The 23,911-nt window shown below is 37.3% G+C and overlaps 1 protein-coding gene and 1 non-coding gene across 4 annotated transcripts in view; one reads left to right on the forward strand and one right to left on the reverse strand.

Moving 5' to 3' along the window:
- Nucleotides 1-22,380, forward strand: part of LOC128865090 (mitogen-activated protein kinase-binding protein 1) — a 63,737-nt gene extending 41,357 nt beyond the window's left edge. Inside the window, exons 6-19 of one of the 3 annotated variants that reach the window (XM_054105046.1) lie at nt 547-1,266; nt 1,340-2,631; nt 2,694-2,995; nt 3,070-3,212; nt 3,433-3,477; nt 10,368-10,479; nt 12,696-15,644; nt 17,907-18,011; nt 18,085-18,239; nt 18,818-18,893; nt 18,961-19,041; nt 19,109-19,300; nt 19,369-19,534; nt 21,638-22,380. In XM_054105046.1, coding sequence (XP_053961021.1) covers nt 547-1,266; nt 1,340-2,631; nt 2,694-2,995; nt 3,070-3,212; nt 3,433-3,477; nt 10,368-10,479; nt 12,696-15,644; nt 17,907-18,011; nt 18,085-18,239; nt 18,818-18,893; nt 18,961-19,041; nt 19,109-19,300; nt 19,369-19,534; nt 21,638-21,797 — 6,498 coding nt within the window. In that variant the 3' untranslated portion in view covers nt 21,798-22,380. The remainder of the gene's footprint in view (nt 1-546; nt 1,267-1,339; nt 2,632-2,693; nt 2,996-3,069; nt 3,213-3,432; nt 3,478-10,367; nt 10,480-12,695; nt 15,645-17,906; nt 18,012-18,084; nt 18,240-18,817; nt 18,894-18,960; nt 19,042-19,108; nt 19,301-19,368; nt 19,535-21,637) is intronic. The other 2 variants (XM_054105045.1, XM_054105044.1) reach the window with 2 other exon arrangements.
- Trnag-gcc (transfer RNA glycine (anticodon GCC)) lies at nt 9,764-9,834 on the reverse strand. The gene has a single exon. It is a non-coding gene; the product is annotated as a tRNA-Gly (tRNA).
- Nucleotides 22,381-23,911: the final 1,531 nt, after the last annotated feature.

Consider the following 23,911-nt stretch of genomic DNA (forward strand, 5'->3'; position numbering starts at 1 on the left):
ACGTGACCATTCACCTTCTCCAACTTCCAAAATCTATATGCTCCGGTGCTTAAAAGTTACATTGTGTCCAAAGGAACCGAACTGGCTCAAAAGAGTGTTGCAGTTTTGCACTTAAACGAGTTGAAGGTATTTAATACAGACTGACTTAACACTTATTTCGTACGCATAGCCACGTGCTAGAACAAACCTCAAATTCAAAAACGTTCGCCTAAACTATTTATAATAATCTATCCATTGTAGTTTCTCTGAAATATAGGTACAGTTTACTCAACATCCAACTTAGATCAATCAATATAACAAACTTTAGCTCCTTCGTCGGTTTTTAGTACTATTGACCTTTATCAGCCTATTTGAAGTTTTAATACTTTCAAGGCCTATTCGATGATATTTAATTTTCGTAGCATTATATCTAAGAGCCAAGTTGGACTAGTACGCATAGTGCCACATAAATCAAGCGCCGATCTTGTGCCAAAAAGACTTTGGAGTCTAGTTATTTATATCGTTGCTGATGTAATAAATGAACCATTTTTATTTTTAATTTTTCAGGTCAGTTGTGTGTACAATGATCACTCGCTGTATATTTGGGACATGCGAGATATCAAACGTGTGGGAAAATCGCACTCCTTCCTATATCATTCCACCTGCATTTGGGGCGTGGAAACTGTGCCATACAATTTGGAGCGCGATGTGTCAGACACATTGCCCGAGGAGTCGTTTGTTACGTGCTCCTCGGATGACACAATCCGCGTTTGGGGTCTTGATGGCTGTACCAACACCGAAAATTATCGTAAAAATATTTACTCCAAGGAGCTATTGAAAATTATGTACATCGATGATGAAATGAATTTTATCAAGGATCAAGATCTAGCGGGCGATAAGAACTCTAATACAGCTTATGATGGTCGCAATGGCGTGCGATGCATACGAATAAGTCCAGAGTTGCAACATTTGGCAAGCGGTGATCGTTGCGGCAATATAAGAATTTACAATTTGGCTAACACCAAAATCATCATGACAATTGAGGCGCACGAATCAGAAGTGTTGTGCCTGGAGTACTCGAATGAAAAGATCGAACGAAAGCTACTGGCCAGTGCCAGCCGAGATCGGCTAATTCATGTATTCGACGTATCGCAAGACTATTTGTTGCTGCAAACGCTGGACGATCACTCGTCGTCCATAACATCGATAAAGTTTGTGGGCTCGGGACTTAATTTCCAGATGATCTCTTGTGGTGCAGATAAATCGATTATGTTCAGAACGTTCCAGGTGAGTGCTAAGAATTTTAAAATTTATTTAACTAAAATTTATTAATTAATACCTTTCCCCTTACTTTCCACAGGGCAACATTTTCTTGCGCGGCACAAATACCTCCGGCAAGACGACGTTGTACGACATGGAAGTTGATTCTAATGCCAAGCACATACTCACCGCCTGCCAGGACCGCAATATACGTGTATATGGCACCCAGAATGCCAAACATACAAAAACCTTTAAGGGTTCGCACTCGGATGAAGGCAGTTTAATTAAGCTCAGCCTCGATCCCAGTGGCATTTATGTGGCCACCTCCTGTACGGACAAAACGCTCGCAGTTTACGATTACTATTCGAATGAGTGCATGGCGCGTATGTACGGCCACAGCGAGCTGGTCACTGGACTCAAATTCACTAACGACTGTCGCCATTTAATCTCGGCCAGCGGTGATGGTTGTATTTTCGTGTGGCAAGTGCCGCACGATATGATTGTCACAATGCAAGCGCGCCTCTCACAACAGCGCCTACGCTCAGGTCATGCGCCACTACCACCCCGTCCTGGTTCGATTATCGCCACACCGGAAGGCATCATTATCGAATCGCCAACACATGAAATGGATGAGTTGGCAACCCCACAGAAATTTACTGCGTCGCCGTCAATGTTCACCGACGAACCAGCATTGACGCCCGGCTACAAATTCTCCGACGTGGGTCAGCTGCCGCAATGGGCGAAGCGAAAAGCCGCGGCGAATACGGATGAATCGAGTGGCGGCGGAGGCGGTGTTGCTATACCTGGTTCAACAATCTCCGCCATGCAATCTGCATCATCCACCTCCAATTTGAGCTCCTCACCCAGTCAGTTGGGAGTTGGAGGAGTGCCACGAGCGCGTGGACGTTGGGCACAACGAGGCCCATTTGATCCCGATGACTTACGGTCGAATTCGGAAAGCCCTCTGGGTACTGTGTCATCGAGCGGCGGAGGTGGTGGTGGTGTCATCGGCGGGGGCGTAGGTGTTGGTGGCGTGGGTGGAGGCGGTATGGGAAACACACAAACGTCCGACTACAATAGCGCCTCCTCCAAGGACATTATGTACAACCAGACTTACCTCAGTGAAGACTCGTCGATTGACTCGGGTATGGAGACGCGGCGCGAACTGAAATTTATTGGCAGCAATAATAGCGGTACCGTGCCAACGGCGGCTGGCAATAATGGTGCTGGCCCATCAACGAATCGATTGGCGCCGGAAAAACGTAAACCTGGTCTGCGTTTTGATGCGCAATCCAATGAACATGATGGCGATGTAGAGGATATCTCTGATGGCGAACGCACAAGTTCGGATCACGGCATGTTCTACAACAACATTTCGCCCGGCACACCAACGTAAGTGGGCGCGCAAGTTCAAGTAGATTTAATTTTTATATTCTTCCCTGATTCTTTTACAGGGATTTCAAAGTGACCGCCATGAATGAAGATGAGCTGCGAAAGTCAATGCGGAGGCAGAAATTCGAGAAGACCGGTCTAACGTTACCAGGTAATGGCAGCACACACACCGCCAGCACTGGTACTGGTACAGGCACCTCCGATACCGAAGACGAAGGTTCAACGCCGAGCGCTGAAAATGCTGAGCGCTCGTTAGCATCCACGTTAGGCGGCAGCTCGGAGAGTATACCGCAAACCACGAGTGGTTTCCTGCAGGCCGCCCTACCCGAAGGCCCAGGCAGCATGCTGGAGCGGGGCAGCACAAGTAAGTTCTTAATATGGGAATTAATGAAATTTGCTTACTTTACTGAAATTTATGTATGCATGTATATATCGCAGATCGACGCAGTATTAGTGCCAAACACAACACAGAGAACGGCAAGCCTGTCTCCTCTACAGCCACCATAACAAAATCCTTCACCAGCACGAAGAAAGATGAGCTGCTGAAGGTGATCAGTGAAGTGAAACAGCAGCTAGAAAATGTAAGTATTAACAAGATTTCTTTCCACAACTATGCTAATCGCATCTGTTTGCGTTTTCTATATTTAAATATTTTTATTTGTTTCGTCCCTAATCCTGTGTCTGTCTTTCTTATGTGTATTGATTGACAAACAAACACAACCAAAAAACCAAAAAAAATATATATATTCCTGTTTGGTGATTGTAATTTTTTACGGTTGGTACACGACGTTTGGTGCTTAGGGCGCACGTAAAAATGGAGTTAAGAGATTGAATGCTATACCGGAGGTGAGAAATGTTTAGAACGAACACGCTGTTATATGTGTAATGTGCACTACTACTAAGGCAGTCTAACAACTTGGCTTTCCTGAAACTACTTACTTTCGTTGAGAATTTTCATAACTGCGTACTAAAACTGATGTACATACGCATAAATATAATACATAAATACATACATACATACATAAATACATGTGCGCATACATTATTTTTTGTATTTCATTTCGCATCGCCAAAATCATATTTGTGAACTTTACTCACTTCTCATAGCTTATACTCGTACGTACATACATACATACATACCTACATACGTATGTATGCAAATTCATACATGCGCTCATTGCTTTTCTTTTTATTCCACATTCCTTGGGCCGTAATCGCATGCATATTGAATTATTCATTTTCAAATATTCTATTAAAATTCTATTCAATTGGTGTTATTAAAAATGTGTAGATAAGTTAAAAAACAAAACTCAAAATTATGCCGACTTTCTTAAATTGATATGAAAATAATTGATAAAAAAATGTTCGCTTAATTTTACACTGATCAACAAACCACCCTGTTTATACTTATACCGGATGAAAGGAATGGAGTTGTATTTCTTCAATTTATATAAAGCCAATTTAAAGAAAGAAAGTTCAAAGATTGGACAACTATCGTATATATGTAAAGTACATACTTATGTAGACAGACATCGCTTGTAAATTCGTAATAAGCGTACTAAAGTAAAAAAAGTTTCCGTGAAATAGAATTTTATCACAGCTGGAAAGCTCGAATGTATGGTCCAATTCGGGTTAAGGTTGGTTGATATAGAATCAGATACAAAAGGAGCTGTTGCGCAAACGCGAAGATGTCGTTAAGTTCGTCAAATCGCAACGACTGAAATGGTTAGGTCATGTCATGCGCATGAGTAAGAAATGTCTCCAAAAATCCCTCTTAAATTACAACGCGCTAGCCACCAAATGTAAAGGGAGACCTAGTCATCGAAAATACATAACTGGTGGTCTGCTGCCTTGAATCGTGTGACTTAGGGAAGGCTGGTTGAAGAAGCTTAAGCTCACCCCAGGCTGGAACTCCAACCACTTTCTTGAATTGTGGCTGTGCTTGAGTATGATAAATGAGGCATGCCATGTGTTCAAGTTACGCGTAAATTACGGCAATATCGAAGTATATAAGTAACATGATGGAAAGAATAATGAGATGGCGCCTATCGAGGTCCCGTTACTTTGCTCTCAGCGAATTTTACAACGAGTTACGTGATTTTAGTACCAGTATGCCCAGATTACCATTTTCGTAACTTGATTTAGCATTTTTTTTTTTGGTTATTTAGTCTCGGAGTTTTAGTTCTTTCTTCATGACACTTTTCTAGCCTGTTCGAATTAATATGTAATGTTTATAATTTTGTAAAATATAAATTTTTTAATAATTAGTTAAATAATTCACTCAGTTTTATTTAGCTTTACTTTTTTTTTAACATCTGGTGGCATTGCCCGCGATTGCAGGTGTTATTGGTGTTCGTCTGCTTTCGGCAGTCAAATCTCTCTCTCTACTGCTGTGTTGCCTAGCTTTGGATATAAAATCGCACTAAAATGCCCATTTAAAGAAAATAAAACACCAAATTTTTATTGAATCACTTACAGAACTTTGTGTGCGTGACAAATTGTCTTTAGAATGTGTGTTTTTTTAATAAATGTATTATGCTTATATACAATTTAATTTATCAGTTTTTTTTGTTAAGCGAGACTCTTGTTAAGGGAACGACTTATTTGATATATTTGAGGTTATGTATCTAGATAAGGTACTCTTTTAGTAAAAATATCAGTATGGTTTCTTTAGTATTTTCTGGTATTTTGTGGCTTATTTTTACAATGAATACACCTCTTGATGCCCTATGTATCACTAAGGATTGATGGCCGGATGAAACGACTACACCTCTATGGTTTTAATCCGCATTCAGTAAATTCAAACGCCTTTTAAAATATGTAAAAAGGTTTTCAATCTTAAGAAGAGCTCCTTAAAAGGAGCAACAAATTAATTTCACACTTTCAAAATATCAAATTTTATAAGAACCAACTAATTTTCATTAGCATTAAAATCTTCTCAGAGTGGCCTTTTTTAACCTTCTTTTGTATAATAATACAGTTTTTTTTTTTAATTTAAAGTTTCGATAGCTTTACATTAAAAAAAAGAAACAAACACGAAACTTCAAAATTTTCGCATTTTCGGTATAAAAAAGCACTAAATTTAGTGCGAAGAGCAAATGGTTGGCAATACTGTAAACTCGGAAAAACGTGACGTCACGCACTCTCTGATGGGCGCAATCTTCTTTCTATCATTCTTGTATAAGTAGTACAGTTACTGATGCTCAGTTGATAGTCTGATGTTTTATCGTTTTTGCAAGAGATAAAAGGTAGTATGGAAACTTTGACCTACATAATAATTGATGGGATAATAGACGAAAGATTGATGGGATAAAGACCTTAAAAATTCTTTTAATATATATGTTACCATGTTTAATAGTTTTCTCTAGAGTTGTAGTGGTAAGATTTGGAGCATATATTTTCATTTTGTCCTGTACTTTGCTTCGAAGAATCTATTTATGGTACATTTCAAATCGTTGAAGTCCATTCGACATCAAGCCAACAATTTAGTAAAAGTCGAGCTAAATATTTCGATAAAAGCAATAATTCAACTAAATTGTACACTCAAATAGACTTTATTACCAACTCTACTTACTTTTCGATCGCTTACTCAATTGCATAGTGAAACGTATTGCGTTTGTTTTGCTAGTCATAGGCAATAGGTTGCCAGCCGTAATTTTGCTTAAAACCTGATTTTATTTCATAAAAAGCCACAATTATTGAAGCTCGAACACATCCATGGCCATTTAGAATCGGTAATTTTATCATTAAGAAAACCGGGTGTTCACAAAGGAAGCGGATGATAGTTAGATGAGTGCTGCAACATAAACAATTGTGGAGTGTTCATTATTTAGTGAGTGTGAATGTATGATATTTTGTGCGGCCGAGGTGAATCTGTTTTCCATATTAGAGGGTGGATCCTCAACTGGTTTATTTTCAAATCACATATTACTTCAACGCTGGCTGCCATTTTTAGTGGCATAAGGTCAGTTTTGTATCAGTATACTTAGTAAATATATTACTTTTCGCTTGAAAAACGTTTCGAAATATTAAAAATCTACCTCCAAAATAAGCGCATTTGGTGAGAGGCTTGGATGGAGAAGCTGGTGAGAAGCTGCTCTTAATCATCAATAAGTCAATATATCCCCAGAGAATAGTATTATGCCGATTTTTGAGTCGGGGCAACATTGGGAATTTTATTTGAAAATGTGTCTCAAAACGCCCTAATTATCGACCTTTTGCTGACTGAATTTGACTACAAGTATATGAACTTGAAATATCTCAGAATATTTGCAGGATGATACACAGCCTTTAACAATCCACGTTTTAGATTTAGTACCTTTAGGTAATAGTATTGCCTATGAGCCGTCTCGGCAGTATCATTGGATTCTCGTTAACGGAAGATTTGGGAAGTGAATGTTCGAAGAACCAGATCAAATCCTGATTAAGAATATTGGTCAATGCATTTGTAAGGTAGAGCCAGAAATCCTCAAATTGATTTGACAGGGTGGGCTACTGCAAGATCAGCTCAAACACCATTTGAATAAAGTCATATTCCGCAATTAATCGGAGGTTTACTCTTAATAAAGCTACTCACTAACTTCCAACAAATCCCTCTGCTAGTCGTAATTTTTCATATTAGTGGCGTGGTTCGCGTATAAAACCGACGTTAGCGGCTAACTTAAAACCAAACTCATTGGAAAATATTGAGCGGAGTTTTTTTAGCATTTTGGAAAAATAAACAATCCCCCCTATTGCAAAATATCCCACCTAAAATCAGATTTTTTCATGTATGCAAGAAAACTAAATTTCTGCCATCGATCAGCGATAGAAATTATAAAAGTGCATGACACTTATGTCACGTAAAGCAACGATATTTAAATTATTTTGTTGCAATCACTTTGACTAAAATTTGTCTCGATTGTTGTAATTTCTTTAACTGAATACATGTTTTCATTTTTTCGCGCCTTAGGTTAAAGTTTTGGATTCGTAAGTAGTTTTTAAAAGGTTTTAAGTGTATTTTAAATAAAGTTTAGGGCCCTACGCTAAATTGAAGAAATTTAACTGTGCATTTTTAACTTATTGAAACAAATATGAAAAAAAGGGAAAAGCAAAAAGTTCGCGAATAAAAGCTCATAATGTTGTGGGGACGAAAACAATTCATGTTAGCAAAATAATCCATACCAAAACATAATTTCAGAGTACATTTTCTTTAATGTGGTAAATATCAGGTCAATCCATAAGTTCGTGCGTATTTTACCCATAATTTCACTTTTGTACGATTTTTGCATACAAAAAATTATTTGCGGAATATAACGGAACTATTTATATTTTCCTTGATATATTGTGCATTCAACAAATGATTTTAAGTCTTTAACTCCTACGCCTTGCTCGAACTCGTGGAAGCTGAGTCAAATTTGACAGTCGATATGATAGCTCAGAGGTTAAATTCATAGCATGGAACAGTTCACAGGCACCTGGTTCAGTTGGGAAAGGTTTCAAAGCTGGAAAATGGGTTCCGCATAGACTTTACATCGCCAACCTTCAGCAGAGAGTGAATGCGTGTTCTCAGCTGCTGCAATGGCTTGAAAATGAAAGTTTTTTGAAGCGTATCGTTACTGGTGATGAAAAATGGGTCCTCTACAATAATCCTGTTCGCAAACACCAATGGTTAGATAAAGATGAAACACCAGAACCGACCCCTAGAGCTGCACTTCACCCCAAGAAGATTCTCCTGTCTATTTGGTGGGATATGACCGGTATTGTTTATTATGAACTTCTGGAACCAAACCAGACGATAACTACTGATTATTATTCCTATCACCTATCAAACCTAAATGAGGCACTTAAAAAAAATCGACCGTCTTTAGTGAATAGACGCAAAGTTTTGTTTCACCACGACAACGCAAGACCTCATACCGCAAGGCAAACATTAGGCAAGCTGAACGAGCTCGCTTCCACCATACTCTCCGGATATTACACTTTGTAATTATCACCTTTTCCGTGGTCTTCAATCCCATATTAGTAACAAGAACTACTCCTCAAAAGAAGCTATAAAAAGGGATATCGAAACGTATTATGGCTCCAATGACAAATAATTTTTTTTAGCAGGGAATTAAAAATTTGCCTGAACGTTGAGAAGACATTGTAAATAATGAAGGAAAATATATTATTGATAAATAAATACTTTAAACTTCTTTTTTATTAATTTTAAAACCACCTTTAAGAAACGCACGAACTTATGGACTGACCTGATAGTAGTTATGATCGTAATACATCGATTTTCTGATTTGAAGCATTGAAATCAAAATAAAGGGAGTATTTTTATAAAAATATTAATAAAGAAATGGAGAACTAGATTAATGAAAAATAAATGCTAGTACTATTACTTTTTATTCATTTAATACATTCATTACCAGCCAAGACCTACGTTGATTTGGCGGTCTTATGACCAAGTATCAATAGAATTGAATGCGTTCAAAATGTTATTCCCAGCTCGCATTACGTTCGCAACTGATTGCAGATTCGATCTCGTCTGATGGCGCAAGGCTAAGACTTATAGCTGAAGTACTTTAGAAAACAGAAAAACAGTTATTTCACTATCGTCTATACATTTAATTTGCGCTTACATCCTTTTTGGGTGTTTGGCCGATCATCTCCTCCTATTTGTGGTGTGCGTCTTGATGTTTTTCTACGAATAAAGTGACCTACAAAATTCTTTTCATGAAGAGTTTTTCGTTATCGTTTACATATAATATAATTACCACCGGCTTCATTGATTGTACAATTTCACTTGAGAGGATAAGGGGATTATGTTCCACAAAGAAATCTCGAAATGTTTACCCATTTTATGCGGAAAGCTTCAAAACTAAATATGCAAACACGCACTCATTTCTCGCGCGCTTGGGTAATGTAATATATTGACAAATTCACATCAGCTAGGCTTTTCTTTGTCGTAATCGGCTTTTATTAAGATTTTTAATTTAATCCTCTACAATATTTCATTTTAAATGGAATTAATAATTTCTAGATCTTATATTTTTTCTCGTCCGTAAGATTGTACTTCTTAGATTTAAAATAATAAATATCACTTAAAATAATTACTTTCAATTCAAAAACAAATAATAAACTGAAATAAATAAAAAAATTGAAATGCATCGGCCGGGAATCGAACCCGGGCCGCCCGCGTGGCAGGCGAGCATTCTACCACTGAACCACCGATGCTTGACAACAATACAGTGCTTCAACAGCAACTTCACTATTAGCACGCACTGCAAATGGCTGTAGTTGTAAGATATTGTCACTTTGCAAGCAACGTACTACTACTACCATACAAACACACACAAACTATAAATAGAAACAAAGTGAAAGGTGAGCACCGAATAATAAAAGTTCGAAGCAAAGCAGAGAAAGCATATGTACATACATGCAGACATACTAATATGCGTGATTGAGTGGACGACACTCCACAAGCGAAACCATTAAACATTTTAACCTATTCACATCACATGGAAGGCAGGAGGCTGTTGACGATTTGCAGCAGTGCCTCCAAATTTTGTCGTTCTACTAATCCTTTACGTGTTTCCTATACATACATACATAAACGTTTATTTAAATGTCAGCGCTTTGTCTTGTAAATGTTTAACATATCTAAACACACATCTTTGGTTTACTAATTGTTTGTTTGCTTTTTTTTTGTATTTACTTTAAATGGAGATATTTTAACTAAATTTATGCATTATGCATTTTTTTGTTAGGTTGGCTATCGATCGCTTCGTGGCAGTCACAGCATTTCGGATCTAAGTCTGGCGGGCAATATGGATAATGCGTCGAGATCGGCGGCTGCGGCGAGTCGTTATGCAAAGACAGGTGAGTGAGGACTGAATAAATAAAATTAATTAAGCAAAATTTGTATAAAAATTATCAAATGTTTACAAGAGGAAGGTAAATATAGTATTAATAAAAAATAACATAAATTAAGCACCAAAAATCGATGCTGGTAGCTAATTTGCTTATTGTAGCTGGCCTTGGAAAGTCAAAAGTAGTTTACTTACAATTATTGTCATTATGCCATAAATATTTTCCCGCTACCCTTTAGCTACTTTCTCATTCAGTTCAAACGTTTTATTAGTTTTTTCTGTACCCGCAGCAGATTTTTTTGAATTTTCCAGCTCCATAAAATATACCAATATTTGAAAATTTGCATAGCTTTAAACAAACAGAGAAAAGCAAGAAACTTTTACATTTTCATTAAGTATAAAAACTGATATAACTCGAATACAAAATTAAAGCAAATGAGTATTTGTCACCCGCGTGGGTATTGGTAAGCTTCGTACAAAATAGTCTTTTGGTTGACGTTAAGTTAAATAACCAAAGGTAGTAAGTAGCTAAAAAGGGACGGAATTAAGTCGTTAATCCCTATTGGCACCGTCGTCTGTCTCGGCTATTACTGAACAGAAATGTCAAAAAAGTTTGCCATTTTCAACTGTCAACCCATAGTTATCGATATCGACAATTCTCAGGCATCTAAAAAATACCCGAAATACCTTGTCAGTTACAAAGTTGCAATATTCTAGTATAGTTCCTATAAAAATTATGGCTTAGCAAAATAATTATAATTGTCCTCTGCCAGGGCATAAAAATATTATAATTAATAATACAAAAAAAATTAATCATTGAAAAATGGGTTTAATTGTTTGGCACTCGTAATGTTTTCCGAAAAGATAGGAACTATGATATTACACTGTGCGATAGTAAATTTTATCCAGAAAAAATGCATATGTACGTGAAACTATGGATTTTAGATACAACTGTTGTATAATCAGTTTTTTTAATTTTTCACAAATTTAAATTTTTCAAAGAACTTTCAAACTTTGAAGGACCAAATTTAAAAAAAAAAAGATTTTAAATTCTTATAACAAACTCACTCTATGGTATTAATCTTCTATACTATAAAGCTGAATGTCTGTACATTGTCCGCGCATCACTACGAAACGACAACACCAAATGACGTAAAAGTTTTTGTACATTCATATTTTCGCCCAATGAAGGTTATAGGCATGTTTTTATGATGGAACTCCCTTCCCACAGCCCCCAGGCCGCGCCACCACTCTCATTCGTCACTAATAATCGAATATTTGCTTAAATTTAATCTAAAAAATCTTAGTTTTTCCTATTTCCCACTATTTATATCACACTCTAGACTTCATAATCCGCATAAGCTGTTCAACTATGACCCAAAGGCAAAGTTCAAAACGGTTTGAGATAGAAAATTAATAAAAATAATTTTGCTTGATATTTTTCTGATTGGTTGTTTTGATTTTATTCAACGAGGCATAGTAACGGGTGCAGGGTATTGTCATATTATGGTTATTAATAAAAAAATATTTTCTATGAAATTATTGTTTGTAATTCTTTTATATACATATCCTAAAGCTAGTAAAGATATAAGATAATAAAGAAAATATATCCAGCTAATGAAGAAAATGTTGACCAGGAAAAATGTAGTACAATAATGTCGTTTAAAAATGTATCCTTAAATATCTTCGGAATTTCCTTTTAAATTATTTTGAAATATATGTACGTTAAATATATGGAAAATATATATGTATTGAGTAATGCACACCTCAACTTCTTCTTGCGGTTTTATAAAAATGAAAAAAAAAAAAAAATAGTTGAGCTTTCTTCCTATGAAATAACTTTCCTCCTTTAAAGCTTGAAAGTCCTTTAAAAATTTAATTGGTGAGTTAATGAAAAACTAGGTATTCAGCATTACCATATAAAATCTATAGTTTTACGTGCATATGCAATTTTGCTTGAATAACAAAAAAGTTAATTTTCGTCGCACAGTGTTATCAATCTGATAGTGTAAATAAGTATAACTTTAACATTTTAAGGCCTAAATACTTTGAAGTCTGATTTTAATATGTAAACTCATCGCGCTCATTAACTATTTTTCTCTCTGTGCTCTCTACTTTGTCTCCCCTCAAACACGCTGCTTGTAAATTAAAAATTTTGGAAAAACGTATTTGCTAAAACTTCTGTTTTTCTATATTCTAATATCTATATGCCTTACTAATCAGTAGCTCCTCTTAATGAACCCCAACAGTACGCTAGCTATTATCACTCACCACCACCATCCTTACAACAACAACATGAACAGCAACAACAGATGCCGCCATATACACAACAAATTCTATCGCAGCAACAATATCAAAAAACACAGCCATATACACCGTATCCGCGCTCACCGCTGCAACAGTCCTTTAGTCAGCAGCAACAACAGCCACAACATTTTTTCAATTGCGCAGCGCCACGTTCTGTAATGCAACAAAGCTGTCAAGCGATGCGTCAAGTGCAACAACACTATCCACCATACCCGCATCATGTTGGCGTGCACCAAATACACCCACCACCTGGCGTTCCATTTATGGCGCCTAATGCACGCAATGCAGGGACACAAGCACACACATCCACTCAACAGACTGGCAAACAATCAGCGGCCTTTAATGGCTCGACATTGCCTGCACATGGCCAGTATTCGCGCGTCAAACGAAATCCGGCAGGCAATGCGCGCCGCACACCGAGTATTCTGAAGCATTACAAGTCGTGCCCTGTGTCGCCGGTGCATGAAGAGGTTGAGTGGTCAGCAGATAATCGTAGTAGCATTATTATTACCGAACCGAAGCGGCATTCGGTGTACGCGGAGGATGCGCGCACCATACTCGATATGATACAAGCTGATACGGAGAAGATGATCGAGGAAATACAGAAGAAGTATGGGGATCTAGATGATATTGGCATGGATGTGTATGACGCAAAATTGGGCGGACGCTACTCTCAAATCATCGCTTCGCAATCAGTGCCCGCGGGTCTTTCGCCGGCCAAGCAGTCAGCTAACGCACTCACTGCGGGGCCACAACTAAGGAATACTTTGCCCTATCAAATGCCCTCACCAGGCACTGTAACGCCGCCAAAACGCGCTGTGTCGGAATACTACATTTATCAGGAGTTCTATGAGTGCCATCGAAATGTTTCACTCTCGGATATATTGGCGCCAGAGCAGCAAGCAGAAATGCGTCGTATCGAAGAGGCGCGTTTCCTTGAAACGCAGCGACACTCCAGCGCCAGTTTCTTCCTCACCTCGCAGTTTGGCGAAAGAAAAAGTCAAGAGTCTCTGCTATCCGATGACTTCTTGGATGAAGGCAGTTACTGCAATAGCATGGAAAGCGTGCTTTCTGACGAGAGTGACTGTAAAAGCGCGCCCATGGAAACACAAGTGCAACGTCATGCTGGCATACGAAATTTCATATTGCATGGACCTGTAAGCACCGCGGCGGCAAACACCGCACAGCTGGTGACCAAATCGTATGGGTCCAGTCCGAATGCTTATGGTAGTTTCGATTACTACATGCAGCAGCGCAATATGCAGCACTCGCCGCTGCCTTATGAAAGCTTTGACATGTCGAGTTATAATTTGGAAAATTTCAGGACGGAGAGTGTGCGCCCGAAAACCGCACAACCACTGAAGCAACTGCCCAGCTCAAAAACATATCCCAGAATTGCTGATTCGCCCAAGACATATGTTAGCACAAAAGCGGAGGATATACCAACTCTCAGCTCCAAGAACAAACAATACAACTTGGGTGTCAATAAGAGTCTGAGTCAAGATTTTGCACAACAAAGACTGCAACGCACAACTAACCCACTGCAAATGGAACGCATCGCTTACGAGGACAAATTGTTTGCCAAGAAGGTGGTGAAACCAAAACCGCCGGTACCAGCGAAACCACAAAATCTCATATCAACTTTAACTTCCACCGTAGAGACCGCAAACGGCAATATCGCGCCGAAAGACACCACGCCAAAATATTACCCCTTCGATGTTGGCACCGTAAACGCGCGTTGTCAATCGCGCACCGCCAGTGTCGTGCGCAAATTCGAAAGAAATCTACAGAAGTTCGAGCGCGAAAAGCAGGCGGAGCTGCAAGCTAAGAAAGCGAGTGGCATGCGTCCTTCTGTCAGCAGCGGCGCGCTCACCACGCATAGCTGTTTAAAAAAAGTTTCGAAATTTGATACGAACGAAAAGAGCACGTCAGCGTCGCGGCGCGCCACTAGCATGCGCACACGCGGACGCCCAAAAGTGGCAGTGCGCTTCAATACAGTGTCACAAATAAAGTATACGCCAAGCGAGAAGCGTTCGTCTTCGTGTAGCAGCGGTAGTATCGCCTCCGCCTGCGCAGCCGTCGAGAGTGAGGCGCCCATTACAGCAATATGTCCGCTGAACGATATTAATAGCAACGCAGAATCTCCTCCGCCTATAGTTGGCAGTTTGCCGAGCGATTATGGTGGTGAGCGTTCATTCGAAATGTACATTGCAGAAAATGGTAACGCGCATGAAAATATGAATATGGATAGCTTGAAATTGTATACGAAACCCGAACTGCAAGCGGTGGTCGATGAGATACAGCAAGAGCGTGAACGTGATGCCAAGCATAAAAAGAATATGGCCAATGTGGAGAGAACAACTACTACAGCGGGGGCCGATTCGACAACAAGCAATCAATGTAAAAATATTGCCAAAAAAATCGATATCATACAAAAATTAATCGAAATGGAAGAGCGAAAGCTGGAGCAAATACGCGTTGCAACGGAATCGCGCATGCGTCCCTTCGAATGCAATTCCAAGCAAAAGGGTTATGTGAAGAGTTTGACTATGAACTTCGATATGCTCGCCAAAGGTATCGAGAAGGATATCGAGAACGAGCAGCGTCGCGTATGTACGGATAGTAATGATACCGATTTGTGCGCCTATGCGCGTCATATCAAACGCAATGTTAGCCTGCCCGATGTGCTGGAACGTACCGATTTATTTGGCAAATCACCGTCAGCATCCCACTCGTCTACAGATGAGGATGAGGTTGAGCTGGCGAAGGAGGTGAAAGCCGACTCGGATGTGGATGTAGCAGAGGAGCCTGATGTTGTCGAGCATGAGAGCGAGAAAATGCGCATTGACTTCGATGAGAAGGATCGAGGTTTGCAGTGTGCGTTCGACCGCGAGTTTTATTATAGTTGGAACTCTGTGTCCTTTCATGTTTTTTGATTTACTTGAATCAATTTCTATATGGATCTTTCACTGGCGCACAGTGTTTTTCGTTTTGAATTTATACTGCAATGATCGCATTTTGGTTAAATTGGTGGCATATTTTGTTGTTGTTTTATTTCTGTTATTTCAATGAACACTTTTCTTGCTGTCACTGATCGAAAACTTCATACAGGCAAACTAATACGCAAATTTACATGTTCTCACCACCACCTCTCATTACACGGCATTAACAGATTTCTTACCGTCATTTTCAGATAATTAATATTACGCACAAATCGGGCATCATCATTATTTTATTAATATGAGTTGTATTGTACTGAGTGTTAAACTTGGTATTAAAGCATTTACGAAAGGTGTCATTACTTATACTGCTTATTGGTTATAGGAATTAGTCAATTATTTTTAAATGCGCCCACTTATATTTGCGACGTACTCCCAGTAGATTAATTAGATAGAAGACTTAAAATGAAAGATTGTGTATAAAAATAACTCAACATTCGCGGAGAAACAAAATGGTAAATGTGCTTTTTACATCTGAATGGAATTGAAAATGGATAGTGGTTATACTACGGAACAAATATTTTTATTGTTTTAACAGCATAAGACATTACCCAAAATTGGGACAAATTGATAATGCTGCTGAAGCAACTGTACTTGACTGAATATAAATTGATGTCATTCCGGTAACGTATAACCGACTGTCACGACGAAAAAATTTTGGTTACAGCCCGGTAATCTAGTCCATTGCATCCGAAGCGAAGCATTCATTGTGGTAAAGTTATGCTCTGTATCTGGTGGGCTATAAAAGCTATGGTATGCAAGTATTATGGGTTGCTGAAATATTTTTAACTATCAATGGCAATGAATACCGACGAAAAATAATGTTTTTGAATACAGCCATATTGGATAAACAACCAAAATGGATGAACATTATGACTGATGAAGGAACAGTTGACTCCCAAAAGAAACTGCGATTTTTCCAACTGAATTATAAAATTTATTATATTTAAAACTTCCTTTTCTCATAATGCAAAATACTAAGATTTGCGTGAGCCGGCTCTATTGAAGGTAACTTCAGAAATTGAGGCTTTTATAAAAAAAATATATTAGTTTTTCAAAATATGTTTTCCATAAAATCAGCTCAGTTAATAGAAGAGTTTAAGCTTAAAGAGTTTGTGTAAAAACATTCAAACATTTTATTAGCGAAAGGGAGAGGTTGTTATTTGCAAAAAGGCTTGTAAACATATTTAAGCAATCGGCAGGATGAGTAGAGCATATTTCGAATTATACAATGGGAGAATAACTCAGTCAATATTTGGCTGCATTATTAAAGTTCCTTTGAACTTAGTAGTCCCAAATGTATTTTTATACATACAAAAGTATGGTCCCTAGTGAACATAAATGAGAAGTTCCTTTCCTTCCAGGATTAATTTCGATCGATTCAGTTATCTATTCCTGGAGAACTGTTTGTGTCTTATGAATGTATAAACATCTATCCTCATAGTTGGATCTCCTTGAAAAATTAGTAACTCTTCAGAAAGGAAATCCGCAAATTTTTTTTACCCCTTTGCGATAGGCAAATTTCTCTGATGGGAGTAATAGCTCGTCGGAGCAAATTTAACTTTTTGGAGTTATTTCTTCCTTAGTGATTTAAATCAAACACAATATGGATATTAGAAAGCACTTAATTCGCTGAAGCGAAACTGATTTTGTGCGTTTACTAGCGTTATATAGCTTTATAAGTGTTGGAAATTCAATTCCTCTTAATGACATCTTGCCGCCAGACTAGCGGCACCGACTTTTACGACGATTTGAGACTCTTGCCACTGTGGCGACAGATCGAAATTGTTGTTTCAGATGCAGTATACTTTAATTGGTATGACAATGTAGCATAGACTCATAAGTTAAAAAATTGATTTTTAACCAAAAATGCTTTGAAACTAAGTTTAGCGTCTAATAAACCAACTTTTTAAAACGATTGTAATTTGTTTTAATTTTTCATAATATTTTATTGTATTGGAATATATGTATTTTTTCGCTTTATTTTATTTTAAAATATTTTGTTATTCTTTCTTATTTCATTTTATTTTTTATTTTTACTTTTTATTTCATTTTATTTTTTTATTCCTGCAAAATCGTATATTTTTTATTTGTATGAATTTTCACCTAAAAAAATTAACTTATATTACAGGTAACCCGAAAAGTTTACTACCAATGCCAGTTGAAGACTCATCAATGCGTCGCTCTTGTTCGCTTAGTGATTTGCATATGGGAAATATTGGCAACATGGGTAAACGTAAGTAGCTTAGCATAATTTTCCGTAAATATGAAACAACTTCCAGCTTATCTCTTCACCTTTCCAATTCCAGCTGGCAAATCCAATGGCAGCCAATTGAAAAATCCCGGCGTTGCTTATCGAAATAGCTCAGCGACGAGGTCTGCAAATAAGCGCAATAGTCTGCAGCTGAAAAGTGCTGGTGGATTAGGTGCATCGAGTTCTTCCGTTGGTGTACTAAATCAGGCGGTAGGTTTATAATAAAAATAAAACAATTAAAAAAGCTACCATGAAACTATTTATTAGAGAATGGAAAAGTAGAATTTTCGTTCGTTTTCTACATTCAACTTATGTCACAAACTCATTTTCAATATTCATGGATATAGTTAGAATTACAATTTTTTTAGCGAGTATATTTCAGAGCCTTAATTCTATAAACCATCTTTTTTCTAACAAACGATCCACTGTATCTTCGTGAGTGACATAACACCAAACGATCCTGGGTTCCTTTCCTATTGTTGGCATGGAAATCAGATTACACCTCTAAGTAAATCTTCTCATAAAACGGCGTTTTCCGTTTGCTGACTGCATGGAACTGTGGGGTCCTTCATTCGCTATTCGATGAGAATCTTGACCTGAAAATCTGTCAAAGGTTTTGCCGCTTACTGTTATAGTATGTTTTTGTCCAGCTCTTAGACTGGAACTCCTTCAAGTCCCCGTGATTAAAAAAATGTGGCTTTAAGTTATAAAACAGGCCATTTTTTTTAAATAATATAAGCGATGTTTTTTTCTAAGTAATAATTAATTATTTTATTTTTCCTTTTTAGAGCGACTCGGAAAATGAAGACAATAATCGAGGGCGGAGCAGCGGAAATAATCAAAATCGTAGCAATGGGCCCACTAGTAAATGCACCAATAAATGTCAGTATTTAAACAATATTTCTACTTTGAATTCCATTTTTATTTACAGCCGCCAATCGTCAGTATTCCAACAAGAATTCTAATACTAATAATAATAGGCGAAAAGGATTACAGCCAAATTTCAGTAACGGTGAGGAATATTTTTTTTTTCAATTTTCCTCAAAACTTATTAATTCTAACCCTTCTATTGTCTTTAGCCGCCCCGCTCCAAGACGATTCCAGCTCTGAAGAGACACCCGGCGGTTCAAACAACTCCAAACCAATCGTGCCACCACGCCCGCGTAATTTAACCTTCGATCATAAGAGTAAAGTTCTCAACAGTCCGAATGTGATGAAGCAACGCGGAGCATTTGAAGCGCCAGAATTTGGCGCACTGGAAGGAAGTGATCGTAAGCAAAACACTAATTTTATTAATGTTTGGTTTTAAGAAACTTATGTTTTCTTTTTAATATTCCAGCGAAATCACAAGTGCACAATGTAATCAACAATTTATATACAACAACACAGACGGTCATGCAGCTGCATGCGAATCTAAAGAATTGTGAAGATTCATTGATGTTAAAGGAGCTAGAGAATGCTGTGATTATGACACAAAACATGTTGACAAACATTACACAAAATAAGTGAGTAGCTACTGAGTTTCACTTAATTAAGAGTCTGAGATGGTAGAGATATATTAGTTGATGCCAAACGAAGCAGCATATATTTTTTCTTGCACAATCAACAACTGGTCTTAAGTAGCCGCCGTTAACACCCCATTTGTTAAACAGTGACTTAGAAAGCAGTAGATGAAGCTAATGTCCAGCCAAAATACCAATTTCAATACAGGATGCCTCCTGACGCTCTCAAGACTATCTCTCAAGACACTAAAGCTCCCAGTTAGGAATCATGATAACATGCTCTGCAAGTAGTTTTTGTTGGGAGATTAGCACAGGACCCCTATAGACAACTGGTAGAAACCGAGCAGTATTCCAGTCATGTCAGAAACCATCTCCAAGAGACTAATGCGTTTGAAATTGGCAAATCTGTTACAATTTTTTATAAAATCTGCTGCGTTTGTATTATTGAAGGGTGGGAACACTGGTTATCAATTCTCTGGCTTAAAAGTTCTCCGAATATAAATTCTGGATATTGTAACAGCTTAATCTCCTTCCTATCCGAAATCGAACCGCACTGTTTCTCAATGAACCCCAGGAGAGTTCCCCGAAAGGGAACTATCACATCCCTTGCCCTCTAAAAATAACTAATTTAAAGCCCGTTATGACTTCAGATCGATCTCATTGAAAAAAGAACGTTTCTTACGGCTATGGGCGATGAAAGTTGATTAGAAATGCGAGCTGTTTCAATCACAACAGTCGGTTCTACGTTAACCGAATGTAAATCCGAACCGAACGTAAATCCGTCTAAGGACTATTATCACTTCAGCAGCATTATTCAAAAGATGATGGGGAATATACATATATATACACAATATATACAACATATATATATATATATATATATATATAAATATAATTGGCGCTTACACCATTTTTGGGTGTTTAGCCGAGCTCCTCCTCCTATTTGTGATGTGCATCTTGATGTTATTCCACAAATGGTGGGATCTACAGTTTTAACACGTTCCCTGTCCGCTGAGCCACATATGGTTCAGGAAACGTGCGCCTGATAAGCACTGTTACGTTCCTGAGCCATATGTGCGTCAAGGGGTATATGAAACTTCTAAAGCAAATTATTCGACTGGACGTAACGGAACTGTACAGTTTCTGCACTGGACGTGCTGGTACGATAATAAAGTAAAGAAAAACGCCGGGACATACGAAAAAATATTTTTATTTTACACAGAAATTACAAATTATTTTTAATTATTTCTTATTTCGACTCTCCCAGGCTTATCCAAATCAGCAATCTCGGGGTTCCGCCCTATGTAAATATCATAATTCCAGACAAAACCCTCTTCTGTGCACAGTTTATAGATTTTCAAGCCGTATTTATGAGCTTTTGATGGGTTGTATTGACGAAAAGATATCCTGCCTCTAAACGGCATCATCGACTCGTCAATGACGATACATTCCCCAGGTGTTAGTCAGCTCTTCCAGTTATTGATATCAAGGTCCAAAAGTGGTTTTATTTTGTATAGACGTTCGTTTTGATCCCTCGGAGCTTCATTATCAACAAAGTGCCAGCAACGTAATATTGACCAGAACCGATTATATGACATGTTTACGTTGTGAAATATTGGACTTATCGGTCAATTTTGCATTTTTGTATTGGGACAGGGAATGTGTTAAGCCGACTCTGAACAGCAGATATTTTTTTATGATGAGCTTTTCCATGGCAGATATACACTCGGAGGTTTGCCATTTCCTGCCGAGTGGCGACCGCTATTAGAAAAAACTTTTTTTTCATTTTAGTGTTTCACGAAGACTCGAACCTACGTACTTCGAATTGTAGTCACGCACCAATCTTTTCGGCTACGGCGGCTGCCAATATGGGGAATATCACACTTAAAATACAAAATTAATCACCTTATTTTAAAGCAAATCGCGTCGCGTACGCAATCATATTTGACATTTGTGAACTAGATAGCTGCATTTTCCTTATTTGAATGATTAATTTGCATATATTTTTGTAAATTATTAAATAACAATATACAAAATTCGTTTATCAGTATAATCAAATTTTATTTCCACGAATTACTAAAAGTGTATCATCCTTCTACTTTCCAGAAATGACAAAACCAATTCACAACATAGTCACGCGTACACAACTACGGAACAGGCGAATCTCGACAATGGCGACTACCTAATGATGGTCAATAATTGCGCCGACCTTTTAAGCAATTTTCGTATGAAGCACAAACTTGACGACTGTGAGAATAACTCCTAGTGCAGTAGCAGCAGCACTAGCAGCGGTGGAGAATTTAGTTTTAATTAAATGTGTAAAGCGAGCAAACAAGTGAAAAGTAAAAAAAAAGGAAAAAGTAAAAGCGAAAAAGAAAGAGAAACATTATAATAAGACACAAACAAAAACAAACAAAACAAAATAAATAATAATATAACAATGGCAACTAAACTAACACGAAAACTAACTGCAGAATAAAAAAAATGAAAAGCAAGAATAGGAAGTCGAGGAACAGAAATGGAGAATCGAGAGTGTCTAAATGTGTCAACTCCATTTTGGAGAGTTACTAATAAATTAAATATTAAATATGAGTAAACGGAGTTATGTCATTAGAAATCGTAAGTGAAACAAGGCAGCGTATTTTGTGTATGTCTACTTCATTCCCTCTAACGCAGTTGTAACAAGACATCAACAAAATTGAAATAGAAGAAAGATAACAATAAATTTTATTTGTAAGTGTACGAGCATAATTTTAGGCGTAAAAGCAGATCGCACGTGATTTGCTCCATGCATAGATATAAACTTACATACCCGTAACGTTGTTGTTAACGTACTACATATTTTTTTCGAATAAACTGTAATATTCTGCCTTATTTTTCACACATACTCCCAACTTCCATTTGTTCTGTCCTTATTTGAACGCAATGAATTTGTAACTTGTTTGTTAAGTTTGCAGCATATAAATGTATTTAAGTTTTGTTAAGTGCTTATTTAGCTTTAAGTGCAACGCTAATTAGTTAAATTAAAATTTTATTATATGTATACATTTGTATGTGTTTGTGGTATGTAGGTATGTTTGTACGAGTGACGTAAATGTGAAAGCAATTCAAAACGCCGTCTAACCAGTTACAGATGGCTGTAATATATGCGTACATACATACATACACAGCATACGTCGCAGATTAAGTGCGCTTAATGTTAATTTCTGATTTTTGTTAATTATCTTTACACTTAGTTCTTAGTTAAGTTTAGCATAATTAATATGATATACTTGTTTCATATATGTATGTAAATTTGTTCGGCTCACAATTGTAGCAAATGTAGAGAAATTCGCATAGGGGAAGTGAAGGAAAAACATACATAAGTTCAATACAGTACAGTTTTTGCGATAAGAATTGCCAAATTTTAAAAGAGAATTATTAGGAGCGTTGTGCGAATTGAAAGAAGAAATACAATTTTTTTGTTACTAATTTACAAAACATGTCAAAAGTTTTAAAATTGGAGTGGAGGTATAAATAGTTGTGGTATAAATACATAAAATAAGAATTTAAACTGTTGAAAATGCATATAAGGAGAACAAAAATAATTTCCAGAATAGATTTAGTAATTGGGAAGCAAAAAGAACCAAACAGAATATAAAATGAGAAAAATGTCAGCTTTTTCTTTTAGCTCATTTGGGCATACGAAAAGCACGCATAGATAAGAACAATAATTAGCTTACGATGTATCTAAACTTTGAAAAGTAATTGTTTATCATCGCTACAAGAGAAGCTTTATGTTGTTGTTGTAGCAGCATAATGTGACAGTTCTTACCAGAAAAAAAAATCCAGATCGTTCTGGTTACGTAGAATCAACTGTCGCGGTTCATCTTACACCTAAAAGTCCTAGCTGATACTTTTTGTATATATTTAAAGAAATGCATTTCACGTAAGCGCGTCTAAAACGCACCAGCCTCGGTGCTTATAAGCGCGAAATACTGGTCATAGATATTTTTAATATAGCGATAGCCTTTGTTGCAACTAAGTAACGTAAAAAGCCACAAACTGTAATTCCAGACGGTCGCTCTAACAAAATTTTTCCACACAAAAAGCTAATTTGTTCCAAATTTATTCTAATTTATTTGAATTGGTTTTGTGCGAGAAAATTTCTTAACTTTTGGCAAATAAACTGCTTTAAACATATTTTTGTTGCTTCTATAATGAAGCAAAGCATTCCTCAAACACTCGTGTAATTTGGAAAATATAAGCGCTGCTCTTTAGTAACTGAAAACTTGGTTTTTCTCGTCATAACCACTTGTTCATACAACCCACTGTCCAGGTTGTGTGATCCGTTGCAACGCAATTTTCTCCAGACTCCCGCCATCATCTTAGGTGATCACA

Source organism: Anastrepha ludens, chromosome 5 (genome assembly GCF_028408465.1).
Source record: "Anastrepha ludens isolate Willacy chromosome 5, idAnaLude1.1, whole genome shotgun sequence".
NCBI classification, from domain to species: Eukaryota; Metazoa; Arthropoda; class Insecta; order Diptera; family Tephritidae; genus Anastrepha; species Anastrepha ludens.